Here is an 18,909-nt window from a genome sequence, read left to right as displayed (position 1 = left end):
GCAGTTACTAAGCATTACTCAAAGGACTTTCGTATTTATTTATGTCCTTTTTTGAACATTCCGCAATTACTGCGCCACCCACTTCCGTGGATAATTGGGAGTTTATTATATATATATATATATATATATTTGATATCACATAAATCTTGGAACCCATTATTATAATAATACTCTATGGCTGAAAGATCATGAAGGTTCTTCGCCACAGGAAAAAAAAAAATCTTCACTGGATTCTATGCTGTGTTAAACCAATTCACTCTTTATCCTTATTATCCATCTCCTTAAGACCCTAAGCCCTCCCAGCTGCTCTAGTGACTGGCGAGAGTGATCCGGTGGGAGAGTACAAAAAATTTAATTTCACATTCACTTTAATTTTTCACCTATAATATCTATAATAAGTTTTGTCATAGAACACACTTATAAATTGGCCACTTTTCAATGGAACCGATGATGGGCAAGAAACACAGGTTTCACTGTATTTAAAAATCAAACTTACGATTATCTGTAAACGTTTTCCGACATCCACTGATATTTAGATGTGTCACTGTTGAAGGTAAACCGGTACAGATTGCATCTATTGTGCTTTCATCTAGATCTGTCCATCCTAGATTCCAAGACTTTAACCTAGAAAAAAAAATTATATACAATGTTAATATTTCTGCATACCAGTACACTCAGCTCTGACAGAGAAGGTGGCACAAAAACAAAGACATTCACCTTATTAAACAGCAGAAGTTTATTAGCAACATATTTTGCAAATAAACTACAACAGCTAATTTGCTACAGCTAATTTTAAATCCGCTACAGGGATCACTGACTGCCCTGCGTCAAAGTAACTGTTCATTAAAAACAACCAGTAATTAGTACCGCCTGTACAGAATCTCCAATACTGCTTTCTAAGTTCTTGTTTTGCAATCGGATATATTACGCGCCCTATACGTAATTATTATACTATATTTCACAAAGAGTTCTTACACTCAGGACTAATAAAATTTAACAAAAAACAGTACGAAAGAACACATCCCGAAATTTCAACCACACCTGCTGAAGGTTTCCATAAACATGTATTTGAAAATAAACACCATATTGGTTGTATCGAAATATTACATAACTCAAAATCACAAACAGAAAGAATACTTTCGAATCAAATTTTGTTAGAAAATACACAACCAACACGAATATACAAAATTGGTTAATACTTAATCAGAACAAATATATACTGAACCCATATAACAATTTGACGCATACGTTTCAACGATGCATGCTTTGTATAGCTATATAAGTTACTGGTAAAAAGTTTTGAACTCACGTCAGACCAAAAAGCAACATAAATTTAAGACGAAACCCCACCAGTGATTTGGTAGGATTCCATGCCGGCTCTACATATCAACTCAAGTGCTATTAAGGCTCTTCACAAAGCTCATACCGACTTTGGTTGGCTTTTACAGAATAGCTTAAAAGGCAATGTAGATTACCAAAAATGCAGAAAGTTAAGACAGGTAGTATCTACAAAAAGGTTTCAAATAAACTAATAACCGCTTCCAAATCTCTTCTTATAGACCTGAAATTTGAGTGGGCAGCTTACAACGTCATAATTAAGCACCCAAAGGAGAGTGCCTGGAAAGTGTCCAATTTTCCCGTTTGCGTTGCGCGCATACAATTCGGTGTGGGAAGAGGTCGTGGCCTAAGACCTTCACATTTAAAAAATGGTGATCACAGCTCAGCGGGAACATGAGCAAAAATGGGTCAACAATACAATGGAAATGCCCATAAGGCGCATGTCTGACATATTTTTTGTATATCGCCCAAAAGAAGGGGCGCGCTCCTTTGAGAATTTATAGAAGTGAGACTACACATTGAGCTCTACAAGCACTGTAAGTTTCATCGCACTCGAGCCTGCGGAACAGGGAAATAAATCGGGTCAAAGTCAGGGGACTTACCATCTCCGATGCTCTGACTGGCTTGATATGGCCATATTATTGTACCTTATTCGTGCACATATCTACTCAAGGCACAATAATCGGCTCAAGTACTGCACTTTCGTTATACGATCTTGCTCGGGAAGGGGACGATTGCATTATAGGATATTTCTGTCAATGTGCAAATGAAATATGGACAGTTGGATGTTGTGCACATGTCATGCTCATTATTTGGTGGAATAGGCGAAGCAATTGTACCACGTCCGAAGTCATCTGGATGATTTATTTTATTCACAAGGATACGTATCTCGGCTCTTGAATGATAACGATGAACTATTCCTGTGAGAGGAGGAGGAAATCGACAATTGAAACCTTTCGCATACTTATGTGTATAACACATCCCATAGTTCATAATAATCACCCCAACTGTCTGAGCGGCACTGGGAGTAAGGGAAACCTTGTAGTTCAGCTCAGGTAACACATTAATCATTTTGTATCTTTCAATACAACGTGTTATGCTACTGCCATAATCAATTTTGCTGCGAACATCTCTGTTTTTATTATTTTAAATATGGTGCACAATGTGCGAAATCCTAACTAACCATTCAATTCCACTTATTTCATCTATAGCAATGCTACTCAGTGGAAATGCGACACATGGTTACGGCATTCTCTTCCGAGAGGTTTGCCTCATATCAAACCAGTCTGAGCATCGGAGATGGTACGTCCCCTGACTTTGACCAGATTTAATTCCCTGTTCCACAGATTCGAGTGCGATGAAACTCATAGTGCTTGTAGAGCTTAATGAGTAGTCTCACTTCCATAAGACCTCAACGGAGCACGCCCTTTTTTTGGGCGATATACAAAAAATATGTCAAAAACATGAGCGCCTTATGCGCATTTCCATTGTATTGTTGACCCATTTTTGCCCATGTTCCCGCTGAGCTATGGCCATTTTTTAAATATGAAGGTCTTAGGCCACGACCTCTTTCCACACCGAATTGTATGCGCGCGACTCAAACGGAAAAATTGGGCACTTTTGGAACGGCTCCTTTGTACACAACGAAAGGTCTTGTAAACAATTATTAATTCATATAACAGCGTTTTGTAGATACTATCTAGCTCACTTTCTACATTTGTTATATTCTTCATTATCTGAAAATTGAAAGGTGAGCTTAGCGAAGAGCAGCGGCGTAGCGAGCATTACAAAATTGGGAGGGGGGGGAATGAAATTTGAAATTGCCAAGTCTTGATAAAGAAAAAAATGCCAAGTGTTTCGAAAATCTTGATGTTCAGCTCAGGTTATACCTACTCGGATAGTCTCACATTTACTAACCCTGTAGAAATGAATGAATGAATGAGTAGGGGGTTAATGGGGACGTCAGCATTGAGGCTATATGTCCCCTAACCCTGTGGAAAACTATTACAGCAACCTTATTTTCATATTCGTCCCACTCCATGCCCCGTCTGAGTTACGAATACGGACAGCCCTTGTTACATCTTCAAGCCCAATTTCACACCTCAACTCAGGATTATCATCATCACCCACGATGCACAACTGTTAATTTGACAACTCATGGCTAGGTTAAGTAATCCCCGCCAGCCAATCCTCATGAGAACTTTTAAGCTACAATCAGTTGTAGAAATGCATTTAAAAAAGTAGAATAAGGTAGGCTGTATTTACTGCTTGTGATGTAGGGATATTTAATTTATATAACCATTCAATTAAGGGGTTCAGTAAGAGACCAGGTTAACCTACACCCTGGTCAAAATTGAGATTTTGACGGAACAGCATACCAATGTCATTAATTGACCTTTGTCTAAACCATTTGTTGGTATGGCTTGTCCTGAGACAGGGGCGGATCCACAGAGGGGCGACCCCCCCCCCCCCAAGAGGAAACTTTATTTATTATTATTATTTTTAATATAAAATAAAACCCGTCCAGAGTTAGAGCTCTTAAAATTAACTCTAACTTGTAAGTAGCAGTATTACAACCCTCCGCCGCCCAGAAGTACGTTCTGCATCCGCCCCTGTTGCATACTAAGCCAAAGTATGAAGATAAATCGTATCCTTTGCAACGTGTTATTTTCATCCCCCCCCCCCCAGAAAGTTAAAATTGTCAGCCTAGTCTCTCGCTGAATCTCTCAATAGTGAAAAAAAACAAACCAATAATTGTTGATGCCACCTAAAAACACCTATCCAAAGCCTACAAAATATATCACATTATTTAAGTCCTTTTCAAAATTCCTAGCGATATTTTTCTTCTTGCCAAGCATCCGAATATCATCTTGAATTCTGACCTCATTTCACTACAATTCTTCTTTGTTTTAGCTCACACCACCTATCAATAATGATTCCTAAGCTAACCTTATCAACAGTATCTTTTTCACACTTTAACAATATTAAGTTGCCCATTCTTTCATTAGTCAATGTCGATCTGAGAGATCCCTTAAGCTTTAATTGGCTAAATGCACTTTCGTTCGTACTCCACCGGTATACTCGTAATACGTAATTTTGTATAGTTTACTACTTATGAATGCCCAAATATGTGAACTTTTCATATCGAAACTTTGAATTGTAAAAGTGTGAAGTTTTTAATTTTTTTTAAAAAAAAACTCTTCAGTCCTCCAGTCTTCTACTACTTCGATTTCATGACGGCAAGTATAAATACTGGCAGGAAAAATACTAATATATAACCTCCTTTTTAGGCGCTCCTCCAACCACGTGCCCGGCGCACGTGCCTCGCTTGCTCCCCCATAGTTGCGGCCCATGAGCTACATAAGTAACATACAATAGTTACGTAATGCTTTGACTTATAAATACTATAAAGAAAGGAAGAATTTCATTTATTTATTTTAACTTTTCGAAAGAAGCAACTACGGGATTAAAAATAAGGTAGGAAAGGCAACACATTTGTATGAAAATGAAGTGAAACACACACCAGTCTATGCTTTCACCCAGGAGATGTATTGTTTGGAAGCCAAAAATATGACTTTGAATTTTGCACTTAGGTTCACAGCGGAAGCGACGAAATGACTTGACTCGTCCATTATAGCCCCCCCCCCCCCACTGAACTACACCCCCAGAAACCTACTCTGATACCATTCCCAAAACACTTTTGTTCAGTTCTCCCTACTCGAAAAGCCCTGTCAACAGAAAGTCTTTACTACAAAACAGAACTGAAATAAGCTATTGTTGTCCTTTGTATTGATATCATCACCTTTTGTTTCAAAACGAAAGTTCTATTCACACACAAAGTAGACACGGGTACACAATATATTCACTCTGGTATCAAAATCTACTTCCCTTTGACATTTTACTATTAGGAAAAAAAATTCTTGAATTTATGAAATTTACATACTACATATAGTAAAAAGTTTATACTACCCAGTCACTGCCTTGTTCTTGTTTTATTAATATCAATTCGTATCATTCTCTTATTAATCTCCAAAATCTGCCTGTTGTCTTGTATACGCTCTTGTATCAAATGCTTTTTCGTCCAATGCTCTACCTGCCACTGAAACGCCTCTTCTGTCTGTCTTTGTTTTAATTTTGCACGCCACATTTATTCTGTTTTTGTCAGTAGTACAATTTCCTGATTTTTTATTAAAGATTCTTCAAAATGTTTAGGAATATCAAATGAACAAAAGTGGAGTGTGATCACTTGCAACAAGTAAAGCTTTAAACGAATATACTTATTTCAAGATAGGAAACTACACAAAACTTGTGCCAAGTCTATAAAAGAACTGAAAATAACTCACAGCAACTGGGTCCTAAGAAAATGTTAAACCAAATAAGTCAATTGAACAAAAATTCAAATTGCCAACTAGCTATTTTAATTTGCCAACTTGTTAAGAAATTGATAACTTTGGGGGAGGCTCCCCCCTTAACGATGCCCCTGGCGAAGAGCATTAATAAGGTAGCATAATACAAAAATGTATACTTCACTGAGATATTTGACCGCACAAGGAAATTTAAAAGTAACTCAAGACACATTAACATTACTTCTCCAATGGAGGAACTAATCAGAATACGTAGTGCTACAAGCCACGGAATGTCTTAAGGAACGAGCACTGAGGATGACAAGAATTGAAGTCGTTCTTATGCGTCGAATTGTTATATGAGAGCATTGGTAGGTATATATTTTTCTGATTGAAATGCATCCTATCACGTCATTAAGTAACTGATTATTTATTAATCTAATCAAAATTCTTTTTTAACCTAAATATTCTGAACGCAGTGACCCTTTAATATTACCGATGAAATAATAACGAAAGTTTTGAAATATCCTATGATTGAAATGGAAATGTGTGTGTAAATCAAGTTAGATAGCCTACGGACGCACTTGAAGAAGTAACAGTATATGTTGGCTATTTGTTAGCAACAGCTACTGTTGTTTTATTACGTAGGTTCATCATGTGTATGGGTTTGGATGATAAGTATAGGATTGAATTGTGTGGTTTGAATGTATTGAGGGTTTTGGGAAGTCGGCATGTATGCAACGGGTGTGTTTGTTTTTGTTTTTGGATTGTTTACAGGTGTCTTATGGCTCTTTATTTAATTTGGTTCGAAACTACATGAATTCAATTTCTGTGCGAAAACAATCAAGATTATAGTGAATGTTCACCAACGTACAAATAACGAACTGTGATATGTCCTGACTAACAAATGACAATCATTTCAATTGATGTCTAAACCTATTGAATTACAACTTAGTATCAATTCATTATTATTTACATATTTGTTAACACTCGCCCAACGGAGATCGGGTCATTTTTGACCCATAAGTGTCTTATTTTAACTTTTTCCCTATTTCTTCTTCCTTTTTCCGGTCATCGGTCTAGGTATGCTTCTTTTAACCTACGTACCATGCAGTAGCATTCTTTATTTGTCAACCACAAATAGACAATCCTTTGTCTGGGTCTTCAATGACCCGGTCTTCGCTGTTTACCTGAATGATATTTTATTTGTCTTGTCTACCTTACACCATCCGATTTGTTGCCATTTTTCTCACTCTCCATGATCATTTCTACTCTTTGCTCATTCCCTTAGTATGCTACATGTCAGCAGTGTTGCCAGGTGGCAAAAAAAAAAAAAATCCCACAAAACGAGAAATGCATATCAGTGGTGGGAATGAGGGCTATTTCCTTCCAAATATGAATAATACGAGATAATATTCTTCAAAATATGTAGTAATGGAAACCATGGTACAAATATCTAGATGTGTTTGTGTACATTATTTATTTGCGTGAAACACTGAATCATATTGGAAACTTTCATGTCTAGGACGGAAATTTCCCTTCATGAACTGACATGAAATTTCCCTTCCCTGCCTGTCACAGTAACAAACATTTTAGTCCAGTTTTACTCGTGCAGGCGAAGAATGTAAATAAAGTGTGCGAGTCCGTTCTGTCCGAGCAAAAGTGTTTAAAATCTTCAGATGAGATATTTCGTGAACTCATTAGACAGCAAGAAGAAAGTGTTGAAGCTATCATAGTCTGGGTTCTGACTACTCCCCACTTTTTACCTTCTACATCCGCCACTGAAGACCAATATGGTCATCACTAATATCAAGCTTTAAATTAATTGGAAATCTAGTAATAATACTATGTTTTCCTTATAAAAAAATAAAAAAAATATTGATGGGTCAAAAATGACCTTATGTTCGTCAAGCGTTATTTCTAGTATCTTGGGCAAGTGCTAATACTTCAGACAATACGGCAATTTGTTCGTGCCAATACTTAATGTAATCTATAACCAGTTGAGAACGCTCCAAGAGCATTGCCAGAACGAACTTAAAAAGAAATAATTTTTCTTATTAACTTCTACAGGCTTTATATCAATTGTTCTATGTACTTTATTATTATATTCATTAAACAATTCTTTAATGCAACCTCTGACGATAAAGTTCGGTGAATGATCCCGTAAATAGAAAGTAGATACAACATGAATGAAACTCACCTTACTGTCCTTCGAAGTAGCCCCCTCCCGCAGCTATGCAGCGCTGAGCACGGCTTTCCGTGTCCTGGCAACTTTTTGAGAAGTCTTCTTTCGGGTTGGTGCTCAGAAGCCTTGTTACGTTTCGTTGGATGTCTGGAATATCGTCAAATCTCTTTCCTTTCAACACGAGTTTGAGGCGTGGGAACAGGAAGAAGTCGGGAGGATTCAGATCTGGCGAGTATGATGGATGGTCAATTTGCACCACCGTTTTTGGGGGCAGGAATTGTCTGACGATATTGGCTGTGTGAGGGCGAGCATTATTGTGAACCAGAAACCATGAACCTCGTTCTGAGTACTTGGGGTCGTACACTTTGTACACGTTTCATGAAACGTCTCAAAATTTCAACGTACGTAGCAGCATTCAATGTTGTTCCGTCAACTAGAAATTCCTTGTGGATTATAGCATTACTGTAAACAAAAAAAAAAAAAAAAAAAAAAAAACAAAACCAAAAACCAAAAACAAACAAAAAAAAAAACATCGTTTTCATGCGTGATTTTTCTGCTTTGACTTTTTCCGACGAGGATGCAGGAGAACGCCATTCCATGCTTTGGCGTTTTGTTTCCGGATCGTATCTCACACCAGGATTCATCCACAGCAACAACACAGTTCAAGAAATTTGGATTTTCATCTGCCACAGCGATAAAATCCTGTGAGGCAAGGACACGTGCGTGCTTCTGGTCATCAGTCAAGTAATGTGGCACAAGTCGATAACATGTTTTCCTTTTCCCTAAGTCACTGGTGAGGATAAGTCTCATAGATTCACGGTTAATGTTCAATTCCTCAGCAATCATTCGCACAGTTAATCGGCGATCGTTCATGATTAATGTCCTCACCTTTCCAATGTTTTCGTCTGTGTGAGAGCTTGACGGCCTCCCGCTACGGGGGTTATCAAAACACTAACCCTGCCCTTCTCGAAAACGGCCGAACAACTCGTAAACACATTTCAAGAACACTGCTTGATCTTCATAAACCTGTACCAGCATATCATGGGTTTCTTTCAGTGTCTTGCCAAGCTTAAAATAAAATTGGTTCTTTGTTCGTTAATTTTACTGTTATCAGTTTGGAACCGGCCACACTAACGCTTGGTATAACGCGTCTCACACAGACCACAGTTAACTCAACTGAATAACGGTGGATCCACAATGGCGGCACGTGTCGCTACTTGTATGCAGTGTTTCGTTGCGCCAGCATTGCCAGGTCGAGCACAGCGACTTCATTCACCGAACTTTATTGTCAGAAGTTGTATATCTATCCATTTATAATTTCCTTGAGTACTAATTTTTTTTCCACATGCTTTAAGAGTTCCGTTAAAACGTTCTGCGATATGTTGTTTTACGAAGACACGCTCAAAATGGAGGGATTAAAATTGGAAAATTCGCAAAATATCATCTTTCTCTATGACTTACGGTTCCCGAGATATGGTTTCTTAAATCTCCCGAAATCCAAAATTTTTTGGCAAATATCTGGCGGACGGTGGTCAGTTGGCCAGTGGCCACCGGTTACTATTTGGTACCAAAATGTTCACTATTCTCCTAGGTATTGATCAACACCAATATGATCTCTCTATGACTTACAGTTTCTGAGACATGACTCCTTAAATCTCCCGAAATCGAAACTTTTTTTTGGCCAATATCTCGGAAACCGTAAGTCATAGAGAGATAATGTTGGTGTTGATCAATACCTAAGAGGATGGTAAACATTTTGGTACCAAATAGTAACAGGTAGTCAGTGGCCAACTAGCCACTGGAATTGGATTCAACGCCATTCCAAGAATATAAATTGTAAGACAGGACTATATTTCCTTTCCAAGCTTTAAGTGAATCGACTGATGGAAAATAAAGACTTAATTTTCACTTCTAACTATGTATAGCCTAGCCAGGGCGCGTTCTGGAAGATTCATTAATACTATCGGTAGTCTTTTCTGCACTCGGGGTCATTATTTTTGCGAAGATCTTATGATAATAAACAAGTACCAAATTAATTCACTTACTTTCTACATCCTGTGATTATACTTAATATTCCTTGTTTTGTTACACCATAGCATCCGCACATGTTAAGCACTTCCAGATCATTATTGGCACCAATAGAAGCACATGAATCGTTTGATAGTGTACAACTTTCTAGACTGAGTTTCTTTAGACTTTTACATACTTTTAACAGAGCAGCTAAACCTGAAAAAAAGGACAAAAATAGATTAGTAAATGTCATAACAAATCTGTTCGGCAAAGAATTTACCACTATTTAACATTTGATTTTAATGGATTTATTGTCTTATCTTAGTAGAAAGAACCTAACAATCAACTCGCTTTATTTTTATTTCCAAACACTACTGCGATTACTAGAGACCGATGGACAAAGAAGTGGCAACAATTTAATATCTGATTCTCACTGATTTACTGTTCTATCTTACAAGCAAGACCCTAATAACAATCAGCTCGCTTTATTTTTATTTTCAAATACTACTGTTATTACTAGAGACTGGATGTTAGGCAAAATATCTATTTCATATTGTTAGAAATAAGATAAAGCAAGTAGCTGTGTTAGGTGTGTACCACGTAAGGGAGTTTGGTTTCTATAGCGTGGTATTTTTTTTCAATATTTAATATCGAAACCAGAAGTGGTAACAGATTTCTACCACTTCTGGTTTCAGTAGAAAGATTAGACTAGAGATGGAATATATGATTAGGACATTTATTTGATTGCAAACGAACTGTTTCTCGCTTCTTTTACAGTTTTTTACTATATCAAGTTTAAACCGGAAGTGATAGTCACTTCTTGTTTCATTATAGAGCTAAGAACGTAGGTGAAGAGTATTCTGGAACGCTTAATCGTTGCAGGAAACCGCTTCTCACTGTCTGTTACTATTTTTGCTCTATAGTGATCAACGAAAAAACCGAAAATGGCTGATTGCGATCACTTTTAATTTTAGCAGACAGTTAAGGATAAATGTATTCCTAGGGCACTTAATCGACTGGATTGAGAGTTGCACTTGAGAAGTCACAGAGGACGGACGCACCTGACGATCGCTCTGCGAGTGAGAAGTGTAGCCATATCATGGGTGTTTCTATAACCCAGTGGAGAGCAAGAATAGGGACTTTCAACAGAACTAAATACAAGCAGCATGTGAATCGCAGCGAGCTTATCGATAACAAAGGATGGACAGGAAGGGCAGTGTGTTTAGCAATAGTGTTGGTGTTACTATGGATAGGAAATGTCGAACAGCATCCAGGCCCAGGTAACAAGGATAGCATAGACCGAAAGATAGAAGACATCCTGGAAAGAATTACCAACATGGAACCGGCGATTCAAAAGATAGGGAACATAGACTGCAAAATTGACAGGATAGAAACGAAGATGAACCAGCTAACATCAGAAGTAAAGAACCTACAACACGAGATGACTAAGCTCAAAGAGGAAAACGACATTCTACGGAGAAGATTGACAGAATTGGAGTCGAAACAAGACTATCTGGAAAATCAAAGTAAAAGGAATAATCTGATCTTTCGCAATGTGGAAGTGCGGAGTGAGGGCCGAGTGTCGTGGAAAGACTGTGAGGACGCGGTGAAGGCAGTGATAGTTGATAAATTAGGTGTTGCTATAAAGGATGACGATATCGAACGCGCACATTTTATTCCGTCAGGTCGTAAAACATCTGATATTGTGGTGAAATTTTTGAGATACACAAAGAAAAAAGAGGTGTTAGATGCCAAGGCCAAGTTGAAGCACAGCAAAATAATAATTCACGAACAGTTTTCGCAAAAGATATCACAAGAACGGAAACTATTAACGGACAAAATGTTAGCAGCGCGAAAAGAAGGAAAATTTGCCTCGTTAGTGTTTAACAAACTGAAAATAGACGGGGAAACATTCAAAGCGGATTTAACAAAAAATGTGGTTTTTAAAGTGAGCGGTGTTTCCAGAAGTGAAAGTGAACATTTTAGTGGAATTGGCAACGCTGATGAGGTCAGCAATAGTGGTGACAAAGAACATACAAATACCTTAGACAGATGGTTACGCCCCAGGGGACCAAGAGACACTGGAACACGGCGCGGCAAAGTGACAACGGACAAGGCATAGGATAGCGCAGGTACCACCCCCCGAAGTCAGCAGGTGAGTGAGAATTGCAATTCTAAAGATAACACGAGGTCAAAGACATTGAAGATATGCTGTCTAAATGTGGAAGGGTTAGCAGGGAAAATACAAAATAAGGACTTCGTTCGCTACATACAGGCAGTTCCACATTTTTGCCTGTGTGGAGACGTGGGGGACAAAACATAGTGACTTTCAGTTACCAGGTTACGTAGTATACAACAAAACAAAGCAAAAGGCAAGTAAATATGGGCGTGCGCCATCGGGTATCACAGTTTTTATTAGGGAATCAATTAAATACGCTAGTTGTATTGAAATGACACAGTGTTCAGATGTGATGTGGATAAAATTCTCGAATCCGATTGGTTTATGGATAGGAATTGTATACAACCATCCACAAAACTCTAAATTTGCAAATGAACATTTCTTTGACGAGTTAGAAGCAAATATTTTACAATTTGAAGACGACGGGAACAGGGATATAATAATCATGGGTGATTTTAATGCTAGGTCTGGGGAACTAGATGACGGGGCCAATATTGCAACCGATAAATACGACAGATTAGAACTGAATAATAGTGCGTCACTCCCAGAGAGGAGTAATCAAGATAAAATAGTTAACCAAAATGGAAAAAAACTCATTAATTTCTGTAATGCCTGTAATTTTGCTATTGTAAATGGTAGAGTAGAGGGTGACGAGGAAGGGAAATTCACATATCTAAGTGAGCAGGGGTGTAGCACGATAGATTATTGTTTGAGTGCGTTGCACACATATGATCGCGTAACTCGCTTTACAGTAGGTGACCTGATTGACTCCAAACATCAGCCTATAATAGTAGAATTAAACAGCACAAAACACAACAACGCAAGCGATCAGCTCTATAATGAGCACTACACATACACACAACCAGATAAGGGGCAAACTCAAAGTGTATTGAAATACAAATGGCAGAAAAGCAATGAAGAGAAATTCAAACAAAATCTGGACAATCCTCTAACAGAACTATACCTAATAGGCATAAACACATATGTAAACAGCAGAGATATTGAATCTGCAAACTCAATTCTAAACAAATTACTATACTCAGTGGGGGGGATCATGAAGATTGACAACACTAAAGTAATCAACAATAAAAGTCCATGGTATGATGCCGATTGCATCGCTGCGCGTCGGGAAGCAACTTCAGCATTACGTACATTTAAACGAGTCAGAGGGGATTCTAATCTACTAACGGAATATCTGAAGAAGCGGAACCGATACAAAGAAGTATGTAAAAACAAAAGGAAAGAATGGAGTGAACTGTGGTTCCAGAGTTTACAAACAACACTAGATACAAACGATTATAAGGAAGTATGGCGTATGATTCGCGGAAACAATACACAGGGAACACCGAAACAAAACATCCCTACAGAAGTATGGGCGGAACACTTTAGGCAAATTCTTGGTAGTAAGGACACATGGAAAACAACGCGGTCAATTCCCTTACAAGTTTCAAGTACTGATCCCATTCTCGACAAAGAAATATCCATTCACGAAATTAAGCTCGCTACAAAAAGTATGAGAAATAATAAAGCAGCAGGGGTCGACGGTATTGTAGCAGAATTTTTTAAACACAGTGTAGAGAACGAAAAATTTATGAAATCGTTAGCCGGAATGTTCAACAAGCTGCTACGGGGAGCAGACATACCGGACTTATGGGGAAGGGGTATAATTGTCCCACTGTACAAAAGGAAAGGTAATGCACAGGACCCTAACAATTATAGAGGAATCACACTTTTACCGGTCATAAGTAAAATTTACACAAGAATCCTGGCCACAAGAATAGAACGCTGGGCAAACTGCAATAACAAAGTATCGCCACTTCAAGCAGGGTTCCGAAAAGGCTATAGCACTATAGACAATATAATGGTGTTGCGTACGTTAATTGACAAAGCGTTGACGCAGAAACGAGGCAAAATGTTCAGCTGCTTCGTCGAATTTGAAAAAGCTTTCGACACCGTTAGCAGAACTGCTTTATTGTACAAACTAAGAACGTACGGGATGTCCACTCAGACACTTCAAAGCATCGAAAAAATATACAAACGGGTCGATTTCTGTGTAAAAAGCGGACGAAATAAAATGTCCGAACCCATACCATCTTACATAGGCCTGAGACAGGGGTGCCAACTTTCCCCAATACTATTTAATTTATTCATCAATGACGTAGTTGATGCACTAGATAAAACCGATAGCCACCCTCCGCATGTACTGCAAACATCAATTCCAGTATTGTTGTACGCTGACGACTTGACAATCATGTCACAAACCGTAATAGGATTGCAGAGAGCATTAAATGCTTTAGAAGCATATTGCAAAGAATGGAATCTCAAAGTGAACGTAAAGAAAACGAAAGTAGTAGTATTTAAAAAGGGGTACAAACTGGCAAAAGCAGAGAGGTGGTCATACCAGGGGGAAGAGTTGGAAACAGTTAAAACTTTTAAATATCTGGGAGTGAACATATCGTATAATGGAAATTGGATCGACCACCAAAGAAAAGCGGCAGCTATCACAGAAAAAAGCATATTCGCAACACGAAAAACCTTGAACAGACACAACAACGTTCCGTTCAAATTGGCCATGCGTGCATTTAATACACTACTGCAGCCCATACTTCTGTACGGATGTGAAGTCTGGGGTACAAACTGTGCTGATAACATAATTAATAAAGCAGGAACCAAGTTCATTAAACAAATATTAGGGGTACCACAATCGGCACCTAACAGCGCGATCCTACTTGATACAGGGAGGCATCCCGTCAGCTCAATCATAAAAATAAGGGTTCTAAAATATTGGCTAAACATGTGCGAATCAGAAAACGGGAGGGAAATTCAGAAGCAATGCTTTGATTTTCAAATGAAACAGAGAAGTAATAACTTTTGGATAATGGGAGTAGGGAAACTATTGCACGAGCTAAATATGTTCGACTTGTTAGAAAAAAGAAACAAGAAATCAAAAGAAATGTGTAAAGTAATTAGAGAAAAAGTAATTTCAGATGTAACTGAAAATTTGAAAGCTGATTGCGAGACTAAGCGATCTTTGGCAACATATGTAAAGATTAAAACAAATGAGGGGGCAGAAAAATATCTCGAGCTAGGGAGGGACCAAAGACGCGCTATAGCAATATTTCGAATGGGGATATACAGGTGGAAAAGTCCGAAAAATGAAAACGGAAATTATTTATGTAGTTTATGTGGTGAGATTGAAAATGAAATACATATTTTATTCGAATGTAAGGTGCTAGAGGAAGAACGCAATAGGGGAAGGATAGGGGATAGGATCCATGACAAAAACTTAGAATTAAACAAAATTCTAAATGCAACTGACAAACAGAAGCTATCAACTCTGGCGAAATTTTTGCAGTCATTTTATCGTTTACGGGAAGAAGCTTTGAAAGAGGTTGAGGACAACAATGAACCCTCTACTCCATCATAAGAAAACACATTTGTAAATTAATGTTTTAGTGTACCTATTTAGTTGTATTTGTTGTTGTGTATATTCAAACTAGGAGTGTGTCATAAACGTGTAGAATTGTATTATGGGCCATAGGCCTTCAATACGAATAAATAAATAAATAAATAAATAAATAAATAAATAAAAATAAAAATAATCGACTGGATTAAACCGCCTCCCGCTATATTTCCAGTTTTACTCGATAGTGATCAACGTAAAAACAAGAAATGGTTTATTTCTATCACTTCCCAGGATACCCACTCTCTTTCCCCAAAAAAATTTCCAGGACATTTCCAGGACAAATCACCAATTTTCCAGGACCGATACAGGAAGGTATAACAGGATTGCAACTGTAGGTTCAAATTATGAATATTAATGCAAATACAGTATTAATACACAATAATTAAATATACAACGCGGAGCGTAATGTGCTGCTTTATTTTAGTGGCCTCCCACCTCCCCTTATAGCCACCCGATCCACCCACATCCAGCACAGGTATTTTCATTCTTTCTACATGACATTTTAATTGTGCACCGAACAAATTCACAAACAACAAAAATCTGTTTTTCGTACATAGCATATTCATTGCGTGAGTGTGACAGATATAATTAGGGAAAAAAGGAATTATATTACAAATTTTCAACTAAGTATGGAACTGTGTGATTTCCTCATCTATAGACATAATTTCTTTCTTTTTTAGCGAAGCTGCTCTACGAATAACATTTGACTTTGTCAATAAAGTAAAGCAAGACCTGCTCTGCTTCATGTGCAAGCTGGTTTGCTTCAGTAGCTTCACTTGTTTCCATCAATTTCCTTTTCTTTCTCTGCAGCTGCTGTACATTTTCACTTATCTCTTTCCTCTTGCTTTGTACTTGACTTTCTCTTTGAACAGTCCTTATTTTCTCCAGCTCTGCCATATAGTGCAGTCAAATTAGCAAACGGTAAGGAAAAAATTAGTAACAAGCTGAAAATTGGTACAGATGTTGGGAATGATGTTCTAAACAACATACTAAAAGTCCCCTGAAAACCCAGGTGATCTTCCCCGCCATATTGGAAAATGGCCGCCGGAAGTGTCAAATGAATACCCAGATAAAAATAGCAATATTTTCGTTGTGGTTGAACATAAAGAGAGAACCTTAGTGTCGTTTTATAGAACACAGATAACACAATATTTTTTAAAGAGAAACAATTTTTTATACTTTTAGAAATATTTAGCTCTAAATTCTAAAATTCCGAAAACTCCCGTCAAACTGATTTAAAATTTTATTGAATTTAGGATGTAATTATTAACAAGTTAAAATTTGACATAGATGTTGATAAAGATTATTTAAATGACATACTAAAATCCCATAACTTCTTCGTGGAAAATGTACAAATGTCCGAAGTAACTGAAAGATAATATGTTGTTAAGTGAAATACAAAATCTGGACCGGGCTAAATATTTGAGAAACTGTAAATGCAGTCGATCCGAAGCCAATTGGGATCAATGGTGGTGCAAGGGAGAAACATTATGCCATGTTTAAAGTTGTCCTCCGCTATCCTGGTGACCGCCATCTTGGAATCAACTTGTTTATTTTAAATGGCAACATGGTCATGTGACTTATTAAACAACATCCTCGTTCGAAGAGAAACCCAATGGTAAGGTTATTTTTCCAAAACCTACAACTGTTTTGAAGTTGTGAATAGATTTAGGATATGTTATATGTGAAATGCTGTGAAATGTGCTGTGCGAAGTTTCGAATTGAAGGATAGAGATAAAGCAAAAACCAAGCTCTGTAACATCTCACATTACGTATTCTTTAATAAACAGGAAAAGAGAGAGCTAACACACATGAGACAATTACAATCATATGACATGTTCAGCATGCCTACCGTTCTTTTCTATGCACATCCTTAACCGTGTGATCCTGTGCTTAGCACTCTGCGAAGCATAGTTGGTGATATTTGTTCACAGACAGTAATAATTCTCCTTTTCGGGTAGCCAATGTCAATAATTTTACCTGGTAGACAATAGCTTTAAAGTGCCCCCAAATATAGAAATCCAACAGAGTTAAGTCGGGGACCTTGCTGGCCACTCAACTGGTCCATGCCGACCTTTCCAGCAACCGGGAAGTGTTCATTGAGCCATCGGTTACATTACGACCATAGTGCGGTGCCCCATCTTGTTGCTAATATTGATGAAATCACCCTTCCTCTTAAAACAAAAGTGGCATAAAGTGTTTTCAAGCATATCTCCATATTGTGCAGCATTCAAGGTTCTATCAATGAAAATAGGTCCAATAGGTCCCATCAATGAAAACAGGTCCAATAAGTTTTTCGCCCCATATTCTACACCACACCATTACCTTACTTGCATCTTGCATCTATCTAATTAAGATTTGTATTAGCCCTGTACCGAACATTTTGCCCAATACCGAGAAATCCTACGGTAAGAAACTCCGTGCAGGTTGTAAAAATGTCGAAGATCAGCCAAGGTGCGACCGCCAAAGGCGAGTGTCAAACCAACTTGACACGTTCCAGTCGATTGTAGTGCGCCACCTCCACAAATCCGGGAGAACCTTCTGCATTGTGCCACTTGAGTTGATCTCACTTAGGCCCAGAGGAGAGTACAACTGCTACGAAATCCGCGTGATGTGCGTTTCCTGAAACCGACTGTTACATGCGACGAAAAGTGAGTGTTTTTCCGAAATCCAAATATGCAAAAACAGCGGTTAGGCAAGTGGGTTCCAAATGACAGAAGTAACTGATTGTATGTGTTAGCTGTGTAAGATATCGAGGTACTAGATCCGGGTTTTATTCTAATATAAGCTCATGTGGTTCGGATCCCACGTTAAACTATATGTCCACATCTCGTATAGTCTTGCTGCTAAAAGGGACGCTAAACTTTGAGCCGTGCTAAACAGCAGTTGAGCCGTGTTCAAGAAAAACTCAAAACCTTGGAGCCAGCACTTCTCAATCGCTAAGGGGTTGAACCGTTACGGGACAATGCTAAGACCCACTGGCTAGAATGACCCGGGACACCATCCTACGCCTTGGATGGGAAACACTATTGCATCTGCCATACTCCCCGGACATTGCACCGTCCGATTATTACCTGTTCCATTTCTTGGACACACACCTTAGAGGACTCCAGTTCAAATCCGTAATAGAGGTGCAAAATGCACTTAATACCTTCTTCGCTTCACGGCAAACCAAGTTCTAACGCGAAGGAATCCATGTCCATCCCGAGCGTTGGCAGAAGGTCGTTGATACTGATGGGTACTATTTTTAATCTTCCAGGTACGTCTTAGGTGACATATCGATGTTCTAAGGTGATAGGTCCAAATGCGACAGAACTTTCTTCGTTACTTTTATACATACTATATAAAACTACTGTATAAGTTCTAGTATCTCGAGTTCGGGAAGTCG

At 38.2% G+C, this 18,909-nt stretch overlaps 1 protein-coding gene across 3 annotated transcripts in view; it reads right to left on the bottom strand.

The window, feature by feature from the left end:
- Positions 1-18,909, bottom strand: part of Skp2 (S-phase kinase-associated protein 2) — a 73,724-nt gene that overhangs the window by 28,526 nt on the left and 26,289 nt on the right. For all 3 annotated transcript variants that reach the window (XM_081742749.1, XM_081742751.1, XM_081742750.1), the window contains exons 5-6: positions 9,912-10,092; positions 497-624 (exon numbers count right to left, since the gene is read on the bottom strand). In XM_081742749.1, the coding sequence (XP_081598875.1) occupies positions 497-624; positions 9,912-10,092 (309 nt within the window). The remainder of the gene's footprint in view (positions 1-496; positions 625-9,911; positions 10,093-18,909) is intronic.

Source organism: Thermobia domestica, chromosome 16, assembly GCF_964235325.1.
Source record: "Thermobia domestica chromosome 16, izTheDome1.hap1.1, whole genome shotgun sequence".
NCBI lineage: Eukaryota > Metazoa > Arthropoda > Insecta > Zygentoma > Lepismatidae > Thermobia > Thermobia domestica.
This window is presented reverse-complemented; position numbering and strand designations above follow the sequence as displayed.